General features: G+C 37.6%; 1 protein-coding gene across 1 annotated transcript in view; it reads right to left on the bottom strand.

Annotated features, from left to right (window-relative positions):
* The window catches only part of USH2A (usherin), a 763,885-nt gene that overhangs the window by 166,000 nt on the left and 573,587 nt on the right, over window positions 1–24,298 (bottom strand). The window contains exons 47-48 of the mRNA XM_063114845.1: window positions 10,055–10,253; window positions 5,908–6,076 (exon numbers count right to left, since the gene is read on the bottom strand). Of these exons, the coding sequence (XP_062970915.1) occupies window positions 5,908–6,076; window positions 10,055–10,253 (368 nt within the window). The remainder of the gene's footprint in view (window positions 1–5,907; window positions 6,077–10,054; window positions 10,254–24,298) is intronic.

Below are 24,298 nucleotides of genomic sequence, written 5' to 3'. Positions count from 1 at the left end.
GGTAAGCAGAAGAAGACCTCCCAAAGACATCCACATCCTAATCCCCGGAACCTGCGAATATGGTATGTTACATGGCAAAAAGGAATTGAGACAGAAGATGGGATTAAGTTTGATGATTTGATGTGAGAAAGGTTCCACTGGCAATTGCTGGCCTGGAAGATGGAAGGGAGTAACAAGCCAAAGAATATGGGTAGCTTCTAGAAGGCGGAAAAAACAAGAAAATGAACTCTCTTCCTGCTGATACCTAGGTTTTAGCTCATTGAGACCCACCTCAAACTTTTGACCTTAAGAAATATAATAAATTTGCATTGTTTTAAGCCACTAAGTTTGTGGCAATTTGTTATGGCAGCAACAGGAAACATATATACTGAGAGATATTTGATTTCCTCTATAAGATTCCACTTTTATACAATATGTGAATGATCTCCTGTTATGCTTCCCAGTCTTCTCAAAAAATTAATTCCTTCTCTTTGTCAACAGTGGTAACTTAAAAGGAACACAAAGTCTCCAAACATCAATTGTGTCTGAATAAAGTGCATTTTCTAGGGTGTAGGCTATACGCTGTGATGTCATGCAAAATGGAAAGTCTCTTTCTTCTTCAAGGTTGGAAGCTGTTTATGATTTTACCCAGCCAATTGCCAAAATTCAACTTAGAGTATTTCTTGGTCTAACAGAATCAATCAGGGTCCTTGGTCTCACAGGATCTGAATGGCCATCAGATATTTGGTTCTTGGCTTTTGTGAACTGCTTCTTCATATGACCTTATGAAAGTAGACACACCTGTGTCCTTGCTCTGGAAAGACAAATTAGAAACTATCTTTTATCATTTAAAGGAGGCCCATTAATCCCCTTTACTCTTATTGCTCTTCAATTACTATAAATCTTTCTTTCGATTTGTACACAAAAGATCGAGTAAGCTTTGGGGATTCTAACTCAGCAGCTCACTAGATATAAGAGACATTAGCCTCCCACTAATAGTACTAATTTAACTTATTGAATGAAGGTCAAACAACTAAGAAGAGAAAGAAATGGGATGGGAAGCCAGGCAGTTTGACACCAGAACCCATGATCTCATCCACTAATTGTTCAGTATCAAACCACCAAAACACAATACAAAATTTTTTTTTCTTTTATGAGAATGTGATCATATAAACTATTGACTGAAATCAGGAGTATAGTTTCTGACTAGGACTTTATGCTTGTTTTTTCTAAACTAGGGAATTTCATTGTAATTTTAGTGGAGATATATTTGCTTTCTTCCTGTTCTACCAACATACCAGAAAAATATATTAAATTACACATATGAAGTCATCACATTATTATATAACACAATATCTGTAAGGGCCAACCTAATATTTAATCATGAAAATTACATCTTTGATCAGCTTAGTGACTTGGCCATGTTCCTATGTCCTACTCTTCCTATTTGTAAAATTGAAATAGGATTTTAATGCATGCTCCTTTTAAAATTTTATTTTTAAAAATAGCATCCAGTAAAACTTTTTTGGGTTCTATGAATTTTAACGAAGGAATACAATCAGAATACAAAAGTGTTTCATCACTTCCTGAAAACACCCTCATGCTGTTACTTTATAGTCACTCTTTCTCCCCATCCATCACCCTCAGCAGTCACCAATTTGTTTTCCAGAACTGTAGCTTGTCTTTTTGAGTGTGTCATGTAAATGACATGCTTTTCTTTCTGAGTATGTCATAGTTTGTAGCTTTTTGAGACTGGCTTCTTTCACTTGGCATAAAACTTTCATGCATTTATAAATATTGGGTTCCTTTTGATTGCTAGGTAGTATTCCTTTATACCACAGTATATCCATCTACTCACTTAGGGACATTTGAGTTGTTTCCAGTCTGGGGCAATTATAAATAGAGCTGCTACAAACATTTGTGTGTAGGTTTTTGTGTAAACATAAATTTTTCTTTCTCTAGAGTCAATACCCAGGTGTGGATCAAGGCATCCTCAGTTTTCTCTCAAGATATGGATTCCTGGAATTCAGGGGAGAGTTGGCTTGGTCAATTGTCTTTGAAAGGATCCTATAACATGATTTCTATAAGTAGAAGGGAACTTAGTGAATTTCTCATGTTGATGGTACCAGTGGCCAATAAAGGAAGAATAAACACACTGTAAACAATGAAGTTATTGTATTTGTCACATTCCTCTGGGTAAAAGGACTTTTCTGCTTAGTCTTGAAATGTAGTTGCCATATTTCTTAAATCTGCACAGCCAGAGAACACAATGTCCCTCACTGACAAACTTTAACATAATGTGTCACATGGTCTAACGGCAGCATTAGTTAATTAAACATCACTTAAGACAAAGGTGGGCTTAGAGGAAACATAGTCTACATATGTTGGGGAAAGCCAACAATTTTTTTAAAAGCCTTTTTTTTTGAGTATGACAAATATTAATTGGTTTAGATATTTTAGCCATACTTGTATTTCCCTGAATTCCTCAGAATTGTATTTAGTTACTGGCAGAAGAAAAGCCTTTATAAAAAAAGATGTGGCTTATATCAATGAGAAATAAAACTGATTTTTTTCCTCAAAAAGAGGGCTATTAGACATAAGATACAAGGATCAGTCACCTTCTCATTAACCTCGCAAAATGAATCTATTTCAGGCCAGGCTTGAAAATGTTTTCCCTCTAAAAGCTACCATGCAGTCTAACAGTTAATTGTTATTCTTATCAAAGAATGACCCACATTAACATTTAGCTTGGGGTCATTAGCATATTTACAAAAAAAAGAGAGGGAATGAACATTTTTGTCTCTGCTGCTCTTTGTTATTAGGTGCTATGGAGGAAAGTAATGGGAAAAAATGAAGTAAATATTATTAACCAATATTTCAGACTCATCTATAACTATCTATAAATATCAAAATGCCTGCATCCTTCTTAGTCATAAACCAGCAGACTACTGATTAGATTTTAATTACATTTAGATACAAGATGGTTTGGGGTCACTATACTTTCTTTCTTGATGTAAACAGTGTTAAACTCGTTAACAAAGACCATTGGCTGAGGACGGAGGCCATGAGATAATCTCTTCATTTAGGTGCATTGCGATTAATGATTGCAGCAAAACACTCTCTTTGATTATTCCATGAGATTGCATTTTTTTTCTCTTGACACCATGGTAGGGCTTTCTAGTACTGTGAAAAATGAACTACTTAAAAGGAATCTGAATGCAGGGCGAGCTCAACATTTTGGTAGATACTAAAATGATTCAGGTCTAAGTGAACATGTGTATATATGCAGACAATGGAGATTTTAAAAACTCTTGTGCTAAAAATTAGTTATTAAAAGGTTTATATAATGTCAATAAATGATTTATGGGCTTCCATAGCTTGTATCACTTTAAGGAAAAATGTTAAGTTTTATTTTAAAATAGAACAAAAGTAGATTGTGTTCTTAGTTCTAATCTGACACTTTGTGATAGGATTGAGAAAGTGACAGAATCTCCTGAGTTAACAGCAGTGATATGTGTGACCAAGTACTTTCCATTAATTTTAAGGGATAGAGGATTTTTTTTTAGAATTTAGTTTGCTGCAAATCATAGCATCAAAATTTTAATGTGACTTGGAAATGAAAACACTGTTATTTAGTTCCATGCTAGACTTAGAGAAAAACTTCATATGGTTCATTCATGTGAAGAATGGTAAGAATCAAACAACAGGAAATGTCCGTGTCATCTCTGTGATTATAATTTTTAAAGCAATTATCTGTAAGAATGGGAAGATATGCATTACAGACAGAAACTTCCCAAATGTAAATTATTTTGAGTGCAAAGCACTGGCAGTACATATTTGGTTAGTTGTTACACTGTGAGCAGTGGCATAAAGACATTAACCCTTTCTTACAAACTCCTTATTTTCATCAATGTATTTTCTTACTTGGGAAACCTGGTTAATTACGAGCTACTCAAATATGAAAGTAATTTTTGCAGGAGAAGCAGAAATAATAGAAAGAGACTATGCATATTGCTTTTTTATGAATTTTAAGGAAAAATTATATTAGAGTGCATGTTCTCTGCCTCGAATAAACTTGCATAGTATTTAATCACTACATCTTCCATTTTTGCTCCTATGTGTTGCAAAAGAGATGCTAGGTGAGACAATGTCTCATTTCACATACATCCCATGGATAGATTTATACTGAACACAAGGTACACTGAACCAGATGTCTTTTCTTCCTCCTGTAACCATTTTCTGCTCCTTACAGAAAATATCAATATCAAACTTAAGTGGTAGGAGAAAAATCTCTATCCTCAATGGCTTTTCCAGGATAAAGAGTAACTAAAGTTTAGGAGTCTGGAAGAGTCCTTTTAAAAGAAAAAGTCATTAACACATGCTGATAGATTTTGTTTAAAGAGGCAGTAAATTACAAATGGTGGTGTGGATGTGGAGAAAAAGGAACTTTCCTACACTGCTGGTAGGAGTGTAGATTGGTACAGCCACTGTGGGAAACAGAGTGGAGGTCCCTCAGAGAACTAAAAATAGATCTGCCCTATGACCCAGTGCTGAGTATTTACTCAAAGGAAATGAAATTGATATATCGAGAAGATACTTGCACTCCCATGTTCATCACAGCTTTATTCACAATAGCCAAGAGATGGAATCGATCTAAATGTCCAAAAAGTGGTACATGTACACAATGGAATACTACTGAGCTATAAAAAAATGACATCCTATCATTTACGACAACATGGATGGAACTGGAGACCATCATGTTAACTGAAGTGAGTCAGGCATGGAAAGACAAATACTGCATGATCTCACTCATACGTGGAATCTAAAAAAGAAAAAGTGGTTTTCCCATAGAAGTAGAGAGTAGAATAATGGTTACCAGAGGCTGGGAGGGGAGGGAGGTGGGAAGAGGAAGAGTGGTGGACTAATGGGTACAAAACTATGCTATCCACCTTAAGTGACTTGCTGTGCAGTATATGCATGTATTGAAACAACACACTGTACCCCACAAATATGTACAAGTAAATGTTAAAATATCTTGAATAAAAAAAATAAACAGGCAACAGAGTACTCAAAAGAGTAGATTTTGGAGAGACACCTGTATCCGCACTCAGCTCTTCCACTCCCATTCATCTCTGTGAATCTGGGGATGTTATCGATCCTCTTTCAACCTGTTTCCTTACTTGTGAACAGCAGAAAAAATATCAATTTCCTAGGGTTGTGAAGATGATACAGGGTACCATGTACAGAGACATTAGTACAGGGTCTGCTGGAGACTTGGTATTTTATAAAAGCCAGTTGTTGTTATCATTATAATTATTCTCAATTGCACTTACTGGGCATTGTTCTGCATGGATGAAATGTGGAGAAAAACAACTAGTTCAGTCAGACAATAAAAATAAAAGGGAGAAGAAGAATCCTCGCTGCTGCCCTTTGCTAGCTCCTCCTTCCCCTGCCTGACCACGAGCAGTGAGAGCAGCCTGCAGTAGACCGCAGTTCTCAGATAAATGGAATTGGCGATTATAATCCATCCAGGAGCAACGCATGCAGAGTTCAGAACAGAAATGGAGGAGGTGGGGACCAGCTTCACGGAGTGGAACAGCTAGAAATTCACCGATGTGATGGTGGAAATAGTGGTGTTGATAAAATAAAGCTACAAAACAAAAGGAGTTAACCAGATCCTCAGATGCACCTCCTTATGGTGTAGATATTCTGAGTCCCTCGTGTTCCTTCTTTCTTTTGCTTATACCTAGCCTGGCTTACATTGCAACAGGGCTAAAAGAAGAAGTGATATTTAAAGCAGGCCATTAGCTATATGTTGGTGGTTCAGTCTTTGTTGAGGAGGTGCTTGGAATAGCTCACTCACATGAGTCACATGTTTGTGCTGTCAGCTTTCCACAGTTTTTGAGTCCACCTGGAAACGATCCTTACCTGGTAGAATTCTAACGTAATACCCAGAGCAGCACCGATGATTGGCTTGCACCTCTTTTATTCGGCCACCGCAACAAACCCCGGTTGAGTTCAGAACAAATGGGATATAATTTTCTTCACAACAGCTGTGTCCAGGCTGGGGGTCATAGAGAACTCCATTACAACAAACCTGAAAGTTCAGAATCAGTTTAATTAAGAGTATTATGCCACTATATCTCATATGATATAATTATTTTTTTTATAAAGCCTTGATCTGAGACCATATTACTCATATTTCATAGGTTCAAAGAAATGTATTTTCCAGCATCATTCAAATTCTATAAATACTATTTGATACACTGCAGGTTTTTTTTTTTTTTTAACCTGCAACCCTGCTTTGTGCTCTATAATAAGACTTTACAAATATGAATTATCTTTGAATATATTTCCAATGTAAAGATGTTTAGAATTGTAAATAAATAATCTCCTTCATATATATGTTTTTATTTTACTGATTATTTAATTTGAAAATACCATATATATAGAAACTGCCTCTCACTGATTTTTTTAAGTAAATTGCATTTTTTCTTATGATTTATATGATCACTTATTTATGACACCAATCTTCAGAAAAGGCAATCTCAACAGAGTCTAACATATATATATATCCCATAGGCCACCACATTAAAAGAAAAGGAAATTTATATGGAAATTAACTTTGAAAAGCCCTTTTAACTCTGTGTTTTCTCCAGGAGCCGGGGAAGAAATTATGTGCTTGAACAATCAAATAATTATTTGCATGCTCACTTGAGGCCTGAGAGGCCGACACGCTATATATACAACAAATCAAACACTGAATAGTTGCTGAAACATAGCCTCAGAATCTATACTCGGCATAAGTTACATTAATTAGATGGATGCTTCCCGTGGCGGCAAAATCAACCGCTATTTCAGAGGCGTTTCCATTTTATCTTTTCACTCATTTCTACCTCCAGTGCCCACCAACGTCTGAATCAAGCTCAGAAACTGCAGCAACACCCTGTAAGTCTTCAACGGGGCCACTAGCTTAGTATTTCATTCAATATTCAAAACTTACCTAAAAGCAAAGAAAGCAAGCTCTTAAATTCAAAGTCTACCTTTGTGGTTCCTCAGGTAGCCTGGCTAAACCAACTATAATAAATTTCTTTTGCTGGGTTAGTGATTAGCAATGAGGATTCAAAATTAGTCTCATTCTGAGGACAAATCAGGTGACTACTCCCTCGGATGCCATGTTGTATGTGAAAAGTAAAATTTAAAGTTATGTCTCATTTCCAAAAATTAAGCAAGAAATCTCTATGTGTTTATTTGGGATTTAGGAATGCTGGTCGGTCTAAAACAGAAAGTACCTCCCTCTTGTTTTTTGACAGTGAACTAAAATCCTGCCATTTGTTGTTTGATTTTAAAGCATTTATTAAAGCACGATTTACATATAGTGTGTTTCTGGACACTTAAGCACATCTGGTCTTTTCTTTCAGCAAATTTATTCAGTACTTTAATAATTATCCCTCAAATATTTATTTAATGGGGAATGGTTCAGGTCCATTCTTTTATCACCAATGCTTTCTCAGACTCCTTCTACCACGTGAAATACTTTCTTACAACCCACTCTGGTTTAGATCATTGATGGGTCCCAAAGGGGACATTTTCAAGTAGTTATTTCTCTCGGGAGGTCTCCCCATAAACAGAGTATTTCCTAATCTTCTAATTCAGTCTTCAAGTTAGTTGTCTCAGAAAACATAAATAGAAATGTTAGTAACTTGAGCTGATTTGTGTATGGCTAATTTTCAAAAAGGTTGCCTTTTCCTTGCTTTACGGTTTTCAAAAGCAATTTTGTAATTTAATGGGTCTCAAAGTATGGTCCCTGGACCAGCTGCAGAGGCATTACTTAGGAACATGGTAGACATGCAAATTCTCAGGGCCCACGCCCGACCCACTGTAGCAGAATCTCTGAGAGCAGGCTCCAGCAGTCTATGTTAACAGGCCCTCCAGATCTGATGTACACTGGGACTTCAGAATCGTGGCTGTGACTGTGTAGGTAAAGTTGTAAATTTCGGATCCCCTGATGTTTAAATTGATTTAGCCAAGAGGTTCTTAGACTAACAATTAAAAGTCTTTTTTCTACGTCTCTCCAATGTCTCATCCCAGGAAGTATATATTCATACCTAACCCTGAACTGAAATTTACAAATACTTTTTTTTCTTGAAATTTCAGTTGACTTCCCTTATTCACTTTCACTGACAATACTTGTGTTGTCTCTTTAACCCTTAAAATAAAAATAAGATTTTCTTTAAGGCATCATCATACATTGCATTTCTTTTTAATAATGTGTAACATTTGTCTTATAAGAATAGGGAAGTGTGATGCTTCTTTTCGAGAATATTAGATGAGATTGCACGTGCCAGTTTCCTAAAGCTTCACTTTTGCTTCCTTTCTCCACACCCTTTAATTTACTTTTATTCCCTATAAAAGATGTTCTGTATCTTTTTTTATTTTATTTTATGTTTTGTAAAGTCGTGGACCATGGCTTTTTTTTTTTTAAATGGTCTTAATCTTTTGTATTGATTTAAAATCAGACTAAATGGCTCTTTGTTATTCTGACAAATATTGAATTTAGGAATATTATACTACATAGTCATTTGTCTGGTGCAAATATTCATTAAATTTCTTCCAAAGCTTACAAAAAACACTTTCTGAAATCAAAGCATAAAGAAAAGCTAGAAGTAATTTCATTAATAATTTAGCTCAAATACATAGAAACTTTTGGCAAGTATTATGCTCTATTAATACTCTGTTAGGCTCTATTAATTTTTTCTTGACCCTATGGCAGGTATATCTTAATTTAATATGGGCAATTCAAGAGCATTTGCCTTTTGGTGTTTTAGAATAAACTTAAATTGAGACATTATCTTTCCTAGTTTTACTCTACTTTGCTTTAATTTTATTACTAGAGTTGAAACTATTTTCAAGTTCTTTATATAAACCTAAACTACTATAATAATTTCTGGACAGAATCAGTTTTTATTTTGATGAAACACATTGTTTCATGCACTGGACAGACTTTGAATCATTAGCTTATATGCTAATCCTCTACTTGCCAGCTTCTCATTGGATAATAATATTAAAATCACAGAAGCAAAAAAAAAATAAAAAATAAAAATAATAATAATAATTGAGGAGTGAATTCTGTATTTTGCCAAACATTTTTCTAAGTTTTATTTCTTTATCATGGAAAAGACTTTTAATGGGCAAATTTATTCCAGCATTTTACTTCTCAGAAATCCTAAATTTAATTTTATTTTATAAAAGTATGTTCATCAGACAGGGTATGGCTTAAAATGATCTAAAACTTAGGCATAATGACAATTTTGGAGCCTAAGTGTCAAAAACGATATATATATAGTTGCTAACTGCTGGCTTTATGAGTTTCTTAGATGGTAACTATGGCTAACCTTGTGTAAGGCATAATAATAAGTATTTTGATCCACATTTCTTCAATAATCCACTCTTTTAATTACTTTGGGTTTCTTCACGGTGAATCTTATGAATTTAGTAGCTTTAGTCATTGAATGTATGATATTGCTGACAAATAGGAACATTATTTCGTTATATGAAGTCCTACCTTCAAACTAAAGATTTTCTGTGTTGTTTGTCAATAAAAGCCATTTACAAACTCCTCTGTCTGGCTGTATTATTGATCTGATTCCTAAACAGCAACTAATATGAGGATTAATCTGCAAATGACCACAATTCTAAGATATTTCTGACAAACTATGAACAGTCCTGTTCACAGTTACTCATTAGTGTCATGTAAACACCCATTTGTAGGTGAATAGATTTGTAGGTGTCGATTTGTTGTAAAGAAAATTTCAAGTCACTTAATCAAATATAAATTTGGAAGGTTCCTTATCAATCTAATAAACTCATATTTCTTGTGAAAATGATAAAAAATGGCAAGGCTAAAACATGGGGATGATAGGATTTTTACAAGCATGCTTTCTTCTCCATGGGGTCTTCTTGATAGAATAGTGGAAATATTGATCCTGATACACCATCGTATAAGAAGCAAATGATTTTGCCCAGAGTGTTTAGAGAGAAAAACATATTTCACTGATTAGTTTGAAAGACTTACCTTAGCTTCAGGAGAATAGCAAATGTGTCCACAGATATTTTTAGGTTTTTGACACCTCACTGCCTTGCAGAGCTCATCACTGCTCTTCCCCATCAACTTCTGGGTTTTAGGGCATGAATACCACATTTTCCGTAAGAGGTCATATCCAAGAATGATACCATTTGGTTTCCCTGGAGACACCCAATCAATTTGAAGGGATCTGCAACAGATAGAATAATCGATAGCTCATAAAAGACAATGCTCAACATTGCGGCTATCAGCCTTACCTACTTTTCAATTAATCCTCCAGATTGGTCAAAGTTTTATTTCATCAACAACTATATACATACATACATATTTACATACATATATACATACACATACACACACTCTCATAGTGCAACTACCATATAATATGTTTTGGGAATCAGTCAAAACTACTTTAGCTTTTGAGAGAATAACACATCACATGAGTCCAGTGGTCTCCCACTTTAAGTTTCAAAGACAAGATGAAGGTATCTCTACTTGTAGCTAATCAGGAAAATCAACAGAGCATTTGGTTTGATATGCAAAGATAAGATACAAATAAACTGACTCGGTGAACAGGATGAAACTTAGAACATGTGGCAAACTCAATTCCTCCTTCTAAGCACGTCTCCTTGGCCTTACCTTGGCTGGGACCAGTGATGTGGCCCAGAGCTGCTCAAAAAGATGCAGCTGGAAGACTGCGGTGAGGTTCCTAGGAAAGTTCCTAGGAAATTTTAGCTTTCTTGACACAGCTGCCACCTTCTCCCTTCCTCTTTCCTTCTGCTAAACATGATATTTGCCACTTTAGCAATCATCTTGCAGTCATCTGAGAAAGGCCACAAGAGTCACAAAGATGCCACTATGGTATTTGGTATTGTTGAACCAATGGCAACAACCATGTACCTCCAAAACTATTTACTCAGGCCTCTGCTGCTGGATTTTTTGTTACTTGCAACCAAAATAAACGTCCAAATTGATACAAATTTTTAGTATTATTAACTTCCTTCAGATATACTTTAATATATAGTCCTTGACTCACCTAAACAGATTTCTTTCTCCAGTAACTTTTTAACTAGCACAATCAGATATGTTTTGTGGTCAGAAATATAATAATTGGAGATTCCCATAACAAATACCTTTACATCATCATGTTCTTAAAGAAGATTTCTGATTTTTAACAACTGAGTCATAATCTCATTTGAAACCAAAGTATACTTTTTTGGGTAGGAAGTGGTGTATACAATGAGGATGTAACATCTAATCAACACTTTAGGGAGGTTTCAAGATGGCGGCGGCTGCGGCGGCTGGCGCGGAGTAGCTGAGGTGGAAAAGGTGGCCACTGGACCTCAGGCAGCCGGGAAGCTTGTGGACCTTCCTCTGGCCATCTCTTAAGGGAGGACTGCTGCTGCTGGCCGGTCGTGGGGGCTCAACGCCACTTTGCCCCCGGCAGGAGAGGCTGCCTCATTTACAGGCAACAGCTTTGAAGTGTGGAGCAGGAAAAGAACTGATTCTTAGCTGCAAAAGTGAGTCTTGAAACAGGGAACACGGCGCCAGGGCTGCTGTGGATGCAGCCAGGATCCCGGAGACTGGGGCCGCGCTGAAGAAGGCGGCCAGCTGCCCTATTCAGGATTCGAGGTTTCAGGCCGGCATTAAAGAAGATTCCTGGGAGCGCCCGAGCGGCGCCGCGACTGAACAGCCCGAGGCGGCAGCGCCGAGAACACGGAAGGCAACAAACCAGAGACAGAGCGAGCGCCCGACCTGGCACAGCACTGTGAGTGATCCCTGGCACAGCTCTGTTCGGGGGGTGAATGCCCACGCGGCTTCCGACTGCACCACCAGGCCACTCACTGCCCCCGGTGCTGCCTCCATTTTCCCAGGTGCGGGCAACTCCGCCCTGCTCGGCCATCACTGAGCCCATTTGCTTGGCCTGGCGCGGGGCTTTCCGGACCCTGCGGGCCGACCTCCTCTCCCACTCCCTCCGCGGTTCTCTGGCAGGACTGGGGGTGTGGGGCGTCCCGACCAGTTTTGGGAGGGCTAGGAAGTACGGGCGGGCCGACTGTCACTCCACCACAGCCTGGACTCCGGCCCCGGTAAACTTCCTGTTACTGGGAGGCAGATACCATCTCTGCGACCACCAGTTTGGAAAAAAGCCTAACGAATTTCTGGTTGGGAATAGTGCGGTAGGAGAGTTCCCAGGTCCGCTTGAACCTGCCAGAGAGCAGGCCGCAGGCGGGCACTAGACTCGGTTTATACCAGGGGGATACAAAGGTGAACAAGACCCGAGAAAGATCTACACAGTGCTACAAAGGCACCCAGAGAGACCAGTCGTCTGTGCCTAGCAGAAACCTGGTAGACTTCCTGGGCGAGGCGGTGCTGAGCAGGGTCTTGAAGGCCCAGCTGATAGACGAGGGGTGCAGAAGACACGCCCCAGCCCAGCACAGTGTGCACAGAGCGGGGAGACGTGCGGCCAGGGAGGCGGAGTCTCGACAGAAACCACACACCCGGTGGGGTCGCCACTGCACGATCTAACAGCCTGGGCCAGAGCACACGGAACGGGGAGAAGTCCTGTACAGAAAGTGAAAGCTCAACAGAGATCACACACCCTGTGGTACGTGATCCACCAGCCCAGCAGAGTACAAGCTGACCAGAAAGGTGGATCCCCGGAGAAGCCCAAGACCCGAGGCAACCACACACACAAGACACTAGAGGCCAACTGAGCAGTCACGGTGGGAGCCATACCAAATTGGCAACCACAGCAACATCCTATTAGTCATTAGTCTTAAACCGGTGGACTGTGAAACCCCCTGCAACAATGAATAAACACCAAAAAAAAGACACCAGAAATACAAAAAATCAAGAAATTACACCACCAAAAGTTAATAAATCTCATACTCTAGATCCTATAGAACAAGAAGCCCTTGAAATAACTGACAAGGAATTTCGAGTGATAATTCTAAGGAAACTGAATGAGATACAAGAAAACTCAGCTAGACATCATGATGAAATGAGGAAAAGTATACAGGATCTGAAAGAGGAAATATACAAGGAAATCAATGTCCTGAAAAAAAATGTAGCAGAACTTGCTGAACTGAAGAAGTTATTCAGCGAAATAAAAAACACAACGGAGAGTTTAACCAGCAGGCTTGTCGAAGTTGAAGAGAGAACCTCTGAACTTGAAGATGGGCTGTTTGAAATAACACAAGCAGACAAAAAGAAAGAAAAAAGAATCAAGGACATGGAAGAAAATCTGAGAGAGATATCAGACAACCTCAAGCGCTCAAATATCCGAGTCATGGGTATTCCAGAAGGGGAGGAAAATGGAGATTCCATTGAAAACATATTCAAAAAAATAGTGGCAGAAAACTTCCCAGGTATAGGAAAAATCACAGATCTTCAGATCCAGGAAGCTCAACGATCTCCAAACGTATTCAACCCAAAAAGGCCTTCTCCAAGACATGTCATAGTCAAATTGGCAAAACTCAGAGACAAAGAGAGAATCTTAAAAGCTGCAAGAGAGAAGCGTCAAATCACCTATAAGGGAGCCCCAATCAGGTTAACATCAGACTTTTCATCACAAACCCTAAAAGCTAGAAAGGAATGGGATGATATTTTCAAAATACTAAAAGACAAAGATTGCCAGCCAAGAATACTCTACCCTGCAAGGCTATCCTTCCGAAATGAGGGGCAAATAGTATATTTCTCAGACAAACAAAAACTGCGGGAGTTCACTACCACAAGACCACCCTTACAAGAAATCCTCAAGGGAGTACTGGGTTTGGTTCCTGAAAAATAACTAACACTGCCATAAAAACCTAAGAAAAATCTAAACCCGCTAGTACAATAAAAATGGCATTCATGAAGAGAAAACAAGCTAACAAAAACACTATCTACAACCTAAGGAACCAACAAACAAAGAAACCAAACAGCAAATCAGAAAGCAAGGAACAAAAGACACCTAAGACAACCAAACAACCAATAAAATGCTAGGAATAAATCAACACCTTTCAATAACAACTCTTAATGTTAAAGGCTTAAATTCCCCAATTAAAAGACACAGACTGGCTGACTGGATCAAAAAGCAGGACCCAACTATATGCTGCCTACAAGAAACCCACCTCACCCATAAAGATTCACACAGACTAAGAGTGAAAGGATGGAAAAAGATTTACCATGCAAACAGAAAAGAAAAACGAGCTGGAGTGGCTATTCTTATATCTGACAAAATAGACTTTAAACTAAAAACCATAAAAAGAGACAATGAGGGACACTACTTAATGATAAAAGGACTGATCCATCAAGAAGACATAACAATCATAAATATGTACGCACCCAATGTTGGAGCAGCCAGATTTATAAAACAAACTCTATTAGACCTAAAGAAGGAAATAGACACTAATACCATAATAGCAGGGGACCTGAACACTCCACTGTCAATATTAGACAGATCATCTAGGCAAAGAATCAGTAGAGAAACACAAGATCTAAACAAGACTCTAGACCAATTGGAATTGGCAGATATCTACAGAACATTCCACCCAACAACCTCAGAATATTCATTCTTCTCATCAGCACATGGATCATTCTCCAGGATAGATCACATATTAGGTCACAAATCAAGTCTCAGTAAATTCAAAAAAATTGGAATTATCCCATGTATCTTCTCAGACCACAATGGATTAAAACTAGAAATTAATAACAAACAAAACTCTGGAAACTATACAAACACATGGAAATTAAACAGCATTCTACTTAATGACATATGGGTCCAAGAAGAAATCAAGCAGGAAATCAAAAGGTTTATTGAAACTAATGAAAACAATGATACATCATACCAAAACCTGTGGGATACTGCAAAAGCAGTATTGAGGGGAAAATTTATTGCATTAAATGCTCACTTCAGAAGAATAGAAAGATGGCAAGTGAACAACCTAACACTTCACCTTAAAGAACTAGAAAAACAAGAACAATCCAAACCTAAAGTTAGCAGACGGAAAGAAATCATTAAGATCAGAGCAGAACTGAATGAAATTGAAAACCAAAAAACAATTCAAAAGATCAACGAATCAAAAAGTTGGTTTTTTGAAAAGATAAATAAAATTGACAAACCATTAGCATGGCTAACAAAAAAAAGAAGAGAGAAGACTCAAATAACAAAAATTAGAAATGAAAAAGGCGATATTACAACTGATTCATCTGAAATACAAGGAATCATTCGAGACTACTATAAACAACTGTACGCCAACAAATTTGAAAATCTGGAGGAAATGGATAAATTTCTGGACACACACAAGCTCCCAAAACTGAACCGTGAAGACGTAGAAAATCTGAACAGACCAATAACAATAAAGGAGATTGAAGCTGTTATCAGAAGGCTCCCAACAAAGAAAAGCCCAGGACCAGATGGATTCACAGCAGAATTTTACCAAACATTCAAAGAGGAATTGACACCGATTCTTTACAAACTATTCCAAAAGATTGAAACGGACGCAAATCTCCCAAACTCATTCTATGAAGCAAACATCATCCTGATACCAAAACCAGGTAAAGATATAACCAAAAAAGAAAACTACAGGCCGATATCCTTGATGAATATAGATGCAAAAATCCTCACTAAAATACTAGCAAACAGAATACAGCAACACATACGAAAAATTATTCATCACGATCAAGTGGGATTCATCCCAGGGATGCAAGGTTGGTTCAACATACGTAAATCAATAAATGTGATACACCATATTAATAAACTCAAACACAAGGACCATATGATCATCTCTATAGATGCTGAAAAAGCATTTGATAAAGTTCAGCACTCATTCATGACAAAGACCCTCTATAAGTTAGGTATAGAGGGAAAGTATCTCAACATAATTAAAGCCATATATGCCAAACCCACTGCCAATATCATCCTGAATGGGGAAAAGCTGAAAGCTTTTCCTTTAAGAACAGGCACTAGACAAGGATGCCCACTCTCACCACTCCTATTCAACATAGTGTTGGAAGTACTAGCCAGAGCAATCAGAGAAGAGAAGGAAATAAAGGGCATCCAGATTGGAAAAGATGAAGTCAAACTGTCCCTGTTTGCAGATGACATGATCCTATATATCGAACAGCCTAAAACCTCTACAAAAAAACTCTTGGAATTGATAAATGATTTCAGCACAGTAGCAGGATACAAAATCAACACACAAAAATCAGTAGCATTTCTTTTCTCCAATAGTGAACATGCAGAACGAGAAATCAAGAAAGCCTGCCCATTTACAATAGCCACCAAAAAAATAAAATACTTAGGAATTGAGTTAACCAAGGAGGTGAAAAATCTCTATAATGAGAACTACAAACCACTGCTGAGAGAAATTAGAGAGGATACAAGAAGATGGAAAGATATTCCATGCTCTTGGATTGGAAGAATCAACATAGTGAAAATGTCCATACTACCCAAAGTGATATACAAATTCAATGCAATCCCCATCAAAATTCCAAAGACATTTTTCTCAGAAATGGAAAAAACTATTCAGACATTTATATGGAACAATAAAAGACCACGAATAGCCAAAGCAATGCTCAGCAAAAAAAATAAAGCTGGAGGCATAACACTACCTGACTTTAAGCTATACTACAAAGCTATAATAACCAAAACAGTATGGTACTGGCATAAAAACAGACACACTGACCAATGGAATAGAATAGAGAATCCAGAAATCAACCCACACACTTACTGCCATCTGATCTTTGACAAAGGCACCAAACCTATTCACTGGGGAAGGGACTGCCTCTTCAGCAAGTGGTGCTGGGATAACTGGATATCGATATGCAGGAGAATGAAACTAGATCCATACCTCTCACCGTATACTAAAATCAACTCAAAATGGATTAAGGATTTAAATATACACCCTGAGACAATAAAACTTCTTAAAGAAAACATAGGGGAAACACTTCAGGAAATAGGACTGGGCACAGACTTCATGAATACGACCCCAAAAGCACGGGCAACCAAAGGAAAAATAAACAAATGGGATTATATCAAACTAAAAAGCTTCTGCACAGCAAAAGAAACAATTAAAAGAGTTAAAAGACAACCAACAGAGTGGGAGAAAATATTTGCAAAATATACATCTGACAAAGGATTAATATCCAGAATATATAAGGAACTCAAACAACTTTACAAGAAGAAAACAAGCAACCCAATTAAAAAATGGGCAAAAGAGCTAAGTAGGCATTTCTCTAAGGAAGATATCCAAATGGCCAACAGACATATGAAAAAATGCTCAACATCACTCAGCATCCGGGAAATGCAAATCAAAACCACATTGAGATACCATCTAACCCCACTTAGGATGGCTAAAATCCAAAAGACTATGAACGATAAATGCTGGCGAGGCTGCGGAGAAAAAGGAACTCTCATACATTGTTGGTGGGACTGCAAAATGGTGCAGCCTCTATGGAAAATGGTATGGAGGTTCCTTAAACAATTGCAAATAGATCTACCATACGACCCAGCCATCCCACTGTTGGGAATATACCCAGAGGAATGGAAATCATCAAGTCGAAGGTATACCTGTTCCCCAATGTTCATCGCAGCACTCTTTACAATAGCCAAGAGTTGGAACCAGCCCAAATGCCCATCGTCAGATGAGTGGATACGGAAAATGTGGTACATCTACACAATGGAATACTACTCAGCTATAAAAACGAATGAAATACTGCCATTTGCAACAACATGGATGGACCTTGAGAGAATTATATTAAGTGAAACAAGTCAGGCACAGAAAGAGAAATACCACATGTTCTCACTTATTGGAGGGAGCTAAAAATTAATATATAAATTCACACACACACATACACACATACACACACAAACCGGGGGGGGGGGGGAAGAAGATATAACAACCACAATTATTTGAAGTTGATACAACAAACAAACAGAAAGGACATTGTTGGGGGGGAGGGGGGGAGGGAGAAGGGAGGGAGGTTTTGGTGATGGGGAGCATTAATCAGCTACAATGTATATCGACAAAATAAAATTTAAAAAAAAAAAAAAAAAAATATATAGATAACTCTTTCTTCCAAAAAAAAAAAAAAAAAAAAAACAACACTTTACTGTTTTTCAATGATCTATTAATATTTCATTTGCTGTAGCAAATGATATCATAACATCAAGCCATTCACAGAGGAGACAACTCTGAATAAAACAATTTACTCTCAGGTTAATGTTATAGAACTTTAATTCTGCCCTTAGGTCTTCTTGCCAGAAAGATACTGCCTAGATCACACATCCATAATACCGTAGTATTTCCTTAACAATCTCTATAAGCAGAAAGCAAAGTTTTCAATAAAGCCCCAGAGATTTGAATGTGACATAATCTTGCAGCGCAGCATGTCAAGGAAAACCACTTTGTAAAATACTAGGTAAATGTAAAAATATTATTATTTTTGTTCTTATAGTTTTCAAAAAATGAATGGAACTCTGTCATTCAAGATTAATTCCCTTTTTGTAATTCTAGAATTTCTAGCCATGACAATTAACCAATCAGAAATACTGATAGGACACTTTTTACATATAAGACATTCCAGTAGGTACTTTGGAGCAAAACAAGTGTATATGAGCCTTGTCCTTATACTTCAAAAGTCTTACAATAAAAATCTCATAAAAAGTCATGTTCACCACTTTTCTGCCATTGTGTAGGATAACATTTTTAATGTACATTTCATTTCAAAGAGAAATATATCTTTGTGGGTGAAATTACTGGACCCTATCAGAATTGCAAGTGACATCACATATTAAGAATTCAATTAAGCCCAAACACCTGCATTAAAAAGCAGAAGTCAAGATAAACCTCGATGTTTTAATAGACTGCTGAAAAAAAGAAAATTAATACTTCATTTTCTTGGGGCTACAAATAATACATTCAGTAACAAGACTCTGTAGATAGGAAATTAATGTCACCTATGAGAGAACAGTTTCATAGGTGACTTGTATATTTACCATTATTATTCTAAAGTCTTTATCCAACTCTCAAAATTAATTCTGCATTCTGTAGATGCCTCTTTTGTATTCACTGCATAATCAACTACAGAAAACACTACATTTGACATTCAAGGGTCTGACTTATCCATAAAAGCTGTTGAACTAGTAAAGTCTAGAAAATACCATGTAGAACAACATGCCACTGTGATTTCTCTTTCTTGCATAACATACCACAAAATGAGGACACCTATATTTTTAGCAATAACATGAATAATTTTACTTTTAAGGATTTGAATCAAGTACACAAAGGTAAATGATCACGAAGAGGAGCAGGTTTAACACCGGTACGTCTCTCTTTAGAACGAACTGGAGGGGCATTGAAAAATCCTTTCATTGCCAATTTGAAAATGAAAGACATCTCTGGGAAATATGCACCATTATTAACTGGATGAATGGCTTCATTGCTTTGATGTTTAAGAGTAAAATAAAAGGACCATTCTTAGACCCTAGGAATGGATAGCAAATATTGAGAAAAAAACAAGCTGAAGGGTTTTTTGATTTTTGTTTTTGGGGTATAGATCAGTAAAGTTTATATACCCATGCATAAACAGGAGTATACAAACTATAAACCTTCGAATGGATCGTTTTTGTACAATTGATCATGAAATAACTATGAGAATTTAGTTGGCTGTCAGAGAATTAGGGACTGAAATTTAAGCTACTTGAACAAAACTTCTGATAGAAGCCACCATGTTTACACACATTTTGGTATATAAACTCATCAAGCATCTAGGCATTCTAGTTAAAGCTATGTCTTTTCAATTCTGTCTTACTGTCAGTAGAATTACCGTTCTACTTGTTACTACTACGTGCTCTTGTGGTTACCTCCACACTTGTCATCTCTTCCTGTTGTCACTTCGAGAAGTACAAAACACATTGAAGCTAGAAACAAATATGGGAAATTCATTTACTATCACCTACCTTTACACAGACAAATGTCAAAATGACACAGGTCAGAGAATTTTTGTGAAGAGTTAAGGTTCACACTGGTACCCTTTCACATTTTATTCTAATATTTTATCACTATTTTGTCAAATGCTCTAGTTTGAGTCAAAGAAAAAATAAATCTTCATATACCCTAAGATATCAACCTAAATTGTTAGAGATTGTTTAGCTCCAGATTCTCTGACCCTATCGATACAGGCCTTTAAAAAAATTTTTAATTTGATCATTTTTGTCAATCATTTATGTAACACTCAAATTCTTTTTTTAATTTTTTTTTTATTTTTTAAATTTTTTTTTATTTATTTTTTTAAAAATTTTATTTTGTCGATATACATTGTAGCTGATTAATGCTCCCCATCACCAAAACCTCCCTCCCTTCTCCCTCCCCCCTACCCCCCAACAATGTCCTTTCTGTTTGTTTGTTGTATCAACTTCAAATAATTGTGGTTGTTATATCTTCTTCCCCCCCCCCCAGTTTGTGTGTGTGTGTGTGTATGTGTGTGTGTGAATTTATATATTAATTTTTAGCTCCCTCCAATAAGTGAGAACATGTGGTATTTCTCTTTCTGTGCCTGACTTGTTTCACTTAATATAATTCTCTCAAGGTCCATCCATGTTGTTGCAAATGGCAGTATTTCATTCGTTTTTATAGCTGAGTAGTATTCCATTGTGTAGATGTACCACATTTTCCGTATCCACTCATCTGACGATGGGCATTTGGGCTGGTTCCAACTCTTGGCTATTGTAAAGAGTGCTGCGATGAACATTGGGGAACAGGTATACCTTCGACTTGATGATTTCCATTCCTCTGGGTATATTCCCAACAGTGGGATGGCTGGGTCGTATGGTAGATCTATTTGCAATTGTTTAAGGAACCTCCATACCATTTTCCATAGAGGCTGCACCATTTTGCAGTCCCACCAACAATGTATGAGAGTTCCTTTTTCTCCGCAGCCTCGCCAGCATTTATCGTTCATAGTCTTTTGGATTTTAGCCATCCTAACTGGGGTTAGATGGTATCTCAATGTGGTTTTGATTTGCATTTCCCGGATGCTGAGTGATGTTGAGCATTTTTTCATATGTCTGTTGGCCATTTGGATATCTTCCTTAGAGAAATGCCTACTTAGCTCTTTTGCCCATTTTTTAATTGGGTTGCTTGTTTTCTTCTTGTAAAGTTGTTTGAGTTCCTTATATATTCTGGATATTAATCCTTTATCAGATGTATATTTTGCAAATATTTTCTCCCACTCTGTTGGTTGTCTTTTAACTCTTTTAATTGTTTCTTTTGCTGTGCAGAAGCTTTTTAGTTTGATATAATCCCATTTGTTTATTTTTCCTTTGGTTGCCCGTGCTTTTGGGGTCGTATTCATGAAGTCTGTGCCCAGTCCTATTTCCTGGAGTGTTTCCCCTATGTTTTCTTTAAGAAGTTTTATTGTCTCAGGGTGTATATTTAAATCCTTAATCCATTTTGAGTTGATTTTAGTATACGGTGAGAGGTATGGATCTAGTTTCATTCTCCTGCATATCGATATCCAGTTATCCCAGCACCACTTGCTGAAGAGGCAGTCCCTTCCCCAGTGAATAGGCTTGGTGCCTTTGTCAAAGATCAGATGGCAGTAAGTGGTAACACTCAAATTCTTCAACAACGTTCCAGATTATGGTTATCAAAAATGGTCAGAAAACTTTTAATATAAGACTACATAGATATAACATGACAAAAGATTAATTCTTTGCTTTCAAGTCAAATCATTGAATATTTAATTATCCTACTGGGATGTTTAGTAAATTGCAGTAGATAAAAAAATGAAAAGGCAAAATCCACATCCTTGAATAATAGGGGATATAAAACATATGTACATGAAACACATAAAATGTTATATAAAAATGTAAAATCGAGTATTTAAATATATAGTTCAGGCTGCAAGTATTATAGAAACACATAAACAAAGAACACTTTATTCTAGGCTAAATGAGGAAGGTGTCATGGGAGAAATGGATGTGAACTTGGATTGGTGAATAAGGGGATGGGCAGAATTCTGGCCAGGAAGACCAACATAAGCAAATTAAGAGGCAGGAAACAGCTTGGCACATGCACAGGAAAGCAAAGCAACCAATCTGAATAATGAATGACCCACATCCAGCAATAATGGATGATAAACTTGGGTATAAGAAGAGATTTTATGGAGCCTCTCAAATACCATATGGAGGTGTCTGATGGTAAAATAGGATGACTGTGTGGTCTCACTAGCAGAGTAAAATGCTTCTTTAGAATTAATTACCTGGAAGGTTAGGGTGGAAGAGACCAGGGGAAGGGAGGAACGTGAATGGGGATAGAATGTTGCATGGTAGGATGTCTGTGTAAGAGTGATAAGCATCTCTCTTCTAAAGGGAATAGCAAAATTCTACTAAGTTCTGGAGATAAAACTGCCTTTTAACATTGACCCATCACCATAACCAACCAAAAATAACCAGAAAATGAGGGGAGTTTTTGAAAGCATGAACTTTGATGAGTATTTATTAAGTACCAGCTCCTATAAGCCAGGCATTGTTCTGTAATGATCAGTGAACAAGACAGATAAAGTCCCTTTTTTCATAACTCTTATGTTTTACTGGAGGGAGATAGACAGTAAGCAAACATGCAAATATAGAGTATATCAAGTCAGTGGTCTGAGAAGGCATGGCTCATCTACGTGGAAATCGGAAAGAAGGGATGAAGCAAACCAAGGGTAGCTTCCAGGCAGAGGGAACAGGACGTGCAAAGACTTTGAGGCAATAATGAGCTTGTTGGAGGGAGGTCAAAGAACCCAGCAGCACTGGAATGCACTGAGTGAGAGACTGCATGTTGGAAAATGAGATCAGATGGATGCTGAGAGTGTGGGGTGGGGGCTTGCAGATCATGCAGTGTTTTGTAGAATATGGAATTGAACTGGATTCAGTTTTGAGTGTGTTGGAAAACTACTTGAGGTTTCTGAGTCAAGAAATGAAAGAGGAGCTCTTTACCACCCTCTTCCCCCCACTTCACGTACATACCCTAGGCTCTGGAAGAAAGTTCCGAATATGAGGGTACTTCAAAAAGTTCATGGAAAGATTCACACTACCTTTTAATTTTATTTCTCCATGATCTTTTTGAAGTACCCTCATACATCACTCAGAGAAACTGGAAGCACTTGCTTCTCATGGTTAGTACTTAAAGAGATGCAGAAATGTCTAAACCAAATCTGCTGCTGTCCCTGAAGACAAGTGTGATGAGGATGTCTCTGGTCATCTATTTGAGCACAGAAAATCGTGCTTGCTTCTTAATTAGAGAATCCTGGTGGCCAGAGATTAACCAGAGCAGCTCTGCAATGACAGGTTAAGACTGGAGTGCCACAATATCAATCTTTGGTATGCTCAGATGAGTGAGTTTCTCATGAGCCAAGCTGATGTCTTGTAAGATGACTAACCTTGAGATAACTCAAAGGTACACTACCCAGAATGACAGCCTTATGAGATAAGGGAACTCCAGCTGGAAGTCTTTGGGATGTTCTGCTCTGCGGGCTCTACAAGAGATCACCCACAGAGGGCAATGCTCATGTTTGGGAATTCAGCTTTGTGAAGATGCTCATGTGGACTTCTTAAGGAAAACACACATTGTCCAAGAAAGCATCACCTGTCACACAGTGGGCTGTGACTGCCACCCAGTGATGGCAGTGAAATAACAGCATTGGGAAGGGACACCTTTGGATGAAGGGGAATAGGAGAGAAAGAGCAAGTGACAATCAAGGCTGAATCTTTGAAAAGTCAGAAGCATTGAATTAGATGTGAGCTTAATATTTTTCTGGAGATAGAATGGACTTTTAAATACTAAATCATGAATCTTAATTACCAAAGGAAGACTCATGACTAAAAATAATTTGAAAGCCATAAGATGTTCCTGTCCTGTTGCGGGAAGGACAGATAAAAGCGTGGATCTGAGGTGTTAGTAGTAGAAAAAAAGAAAAGCTTTTATCTTTTTTTTTTTTTTGTCTTTTTGAGACCGGTAAGGGGATCGCAACCCTTGGCTTGGTGTCATCCACACTGCGCTCAGCCAGTGAGCGCATCGGCCATCCCTATATAGGATCCAAACCCGCGGTGGGAGTGCCGCTGCATTCCCAAGCGCTGCACTCTCCCGAGTGTACCACAGGGCCGGCCCAGCTTTTATCTTTTTGTATCTAATTGAATTAAGGCAGCTCCTTCACCTGGTTATATAAACTTAAATGATGAATCAGGGTGATGGTAGTGGAAATGGA

This window comes from Cynocephalus volans, chromosome 11 (genome assembly GCF_027409185.1).
Source record: "Cynocephalus volans isolate mCynVol1 chromosome 11, mCynVol1.pri, whole genome shotgun sequence".
Lineage (NCBI taxonomy): Eukaryota > Metazoa > Chordata > Mammalia > Dermoptera > Cynocephalidae > Cynocephalus > Cynocephalus volans.
This window is presented reverse-complemented; position numbering and strand designations above follow the sequence as displayed.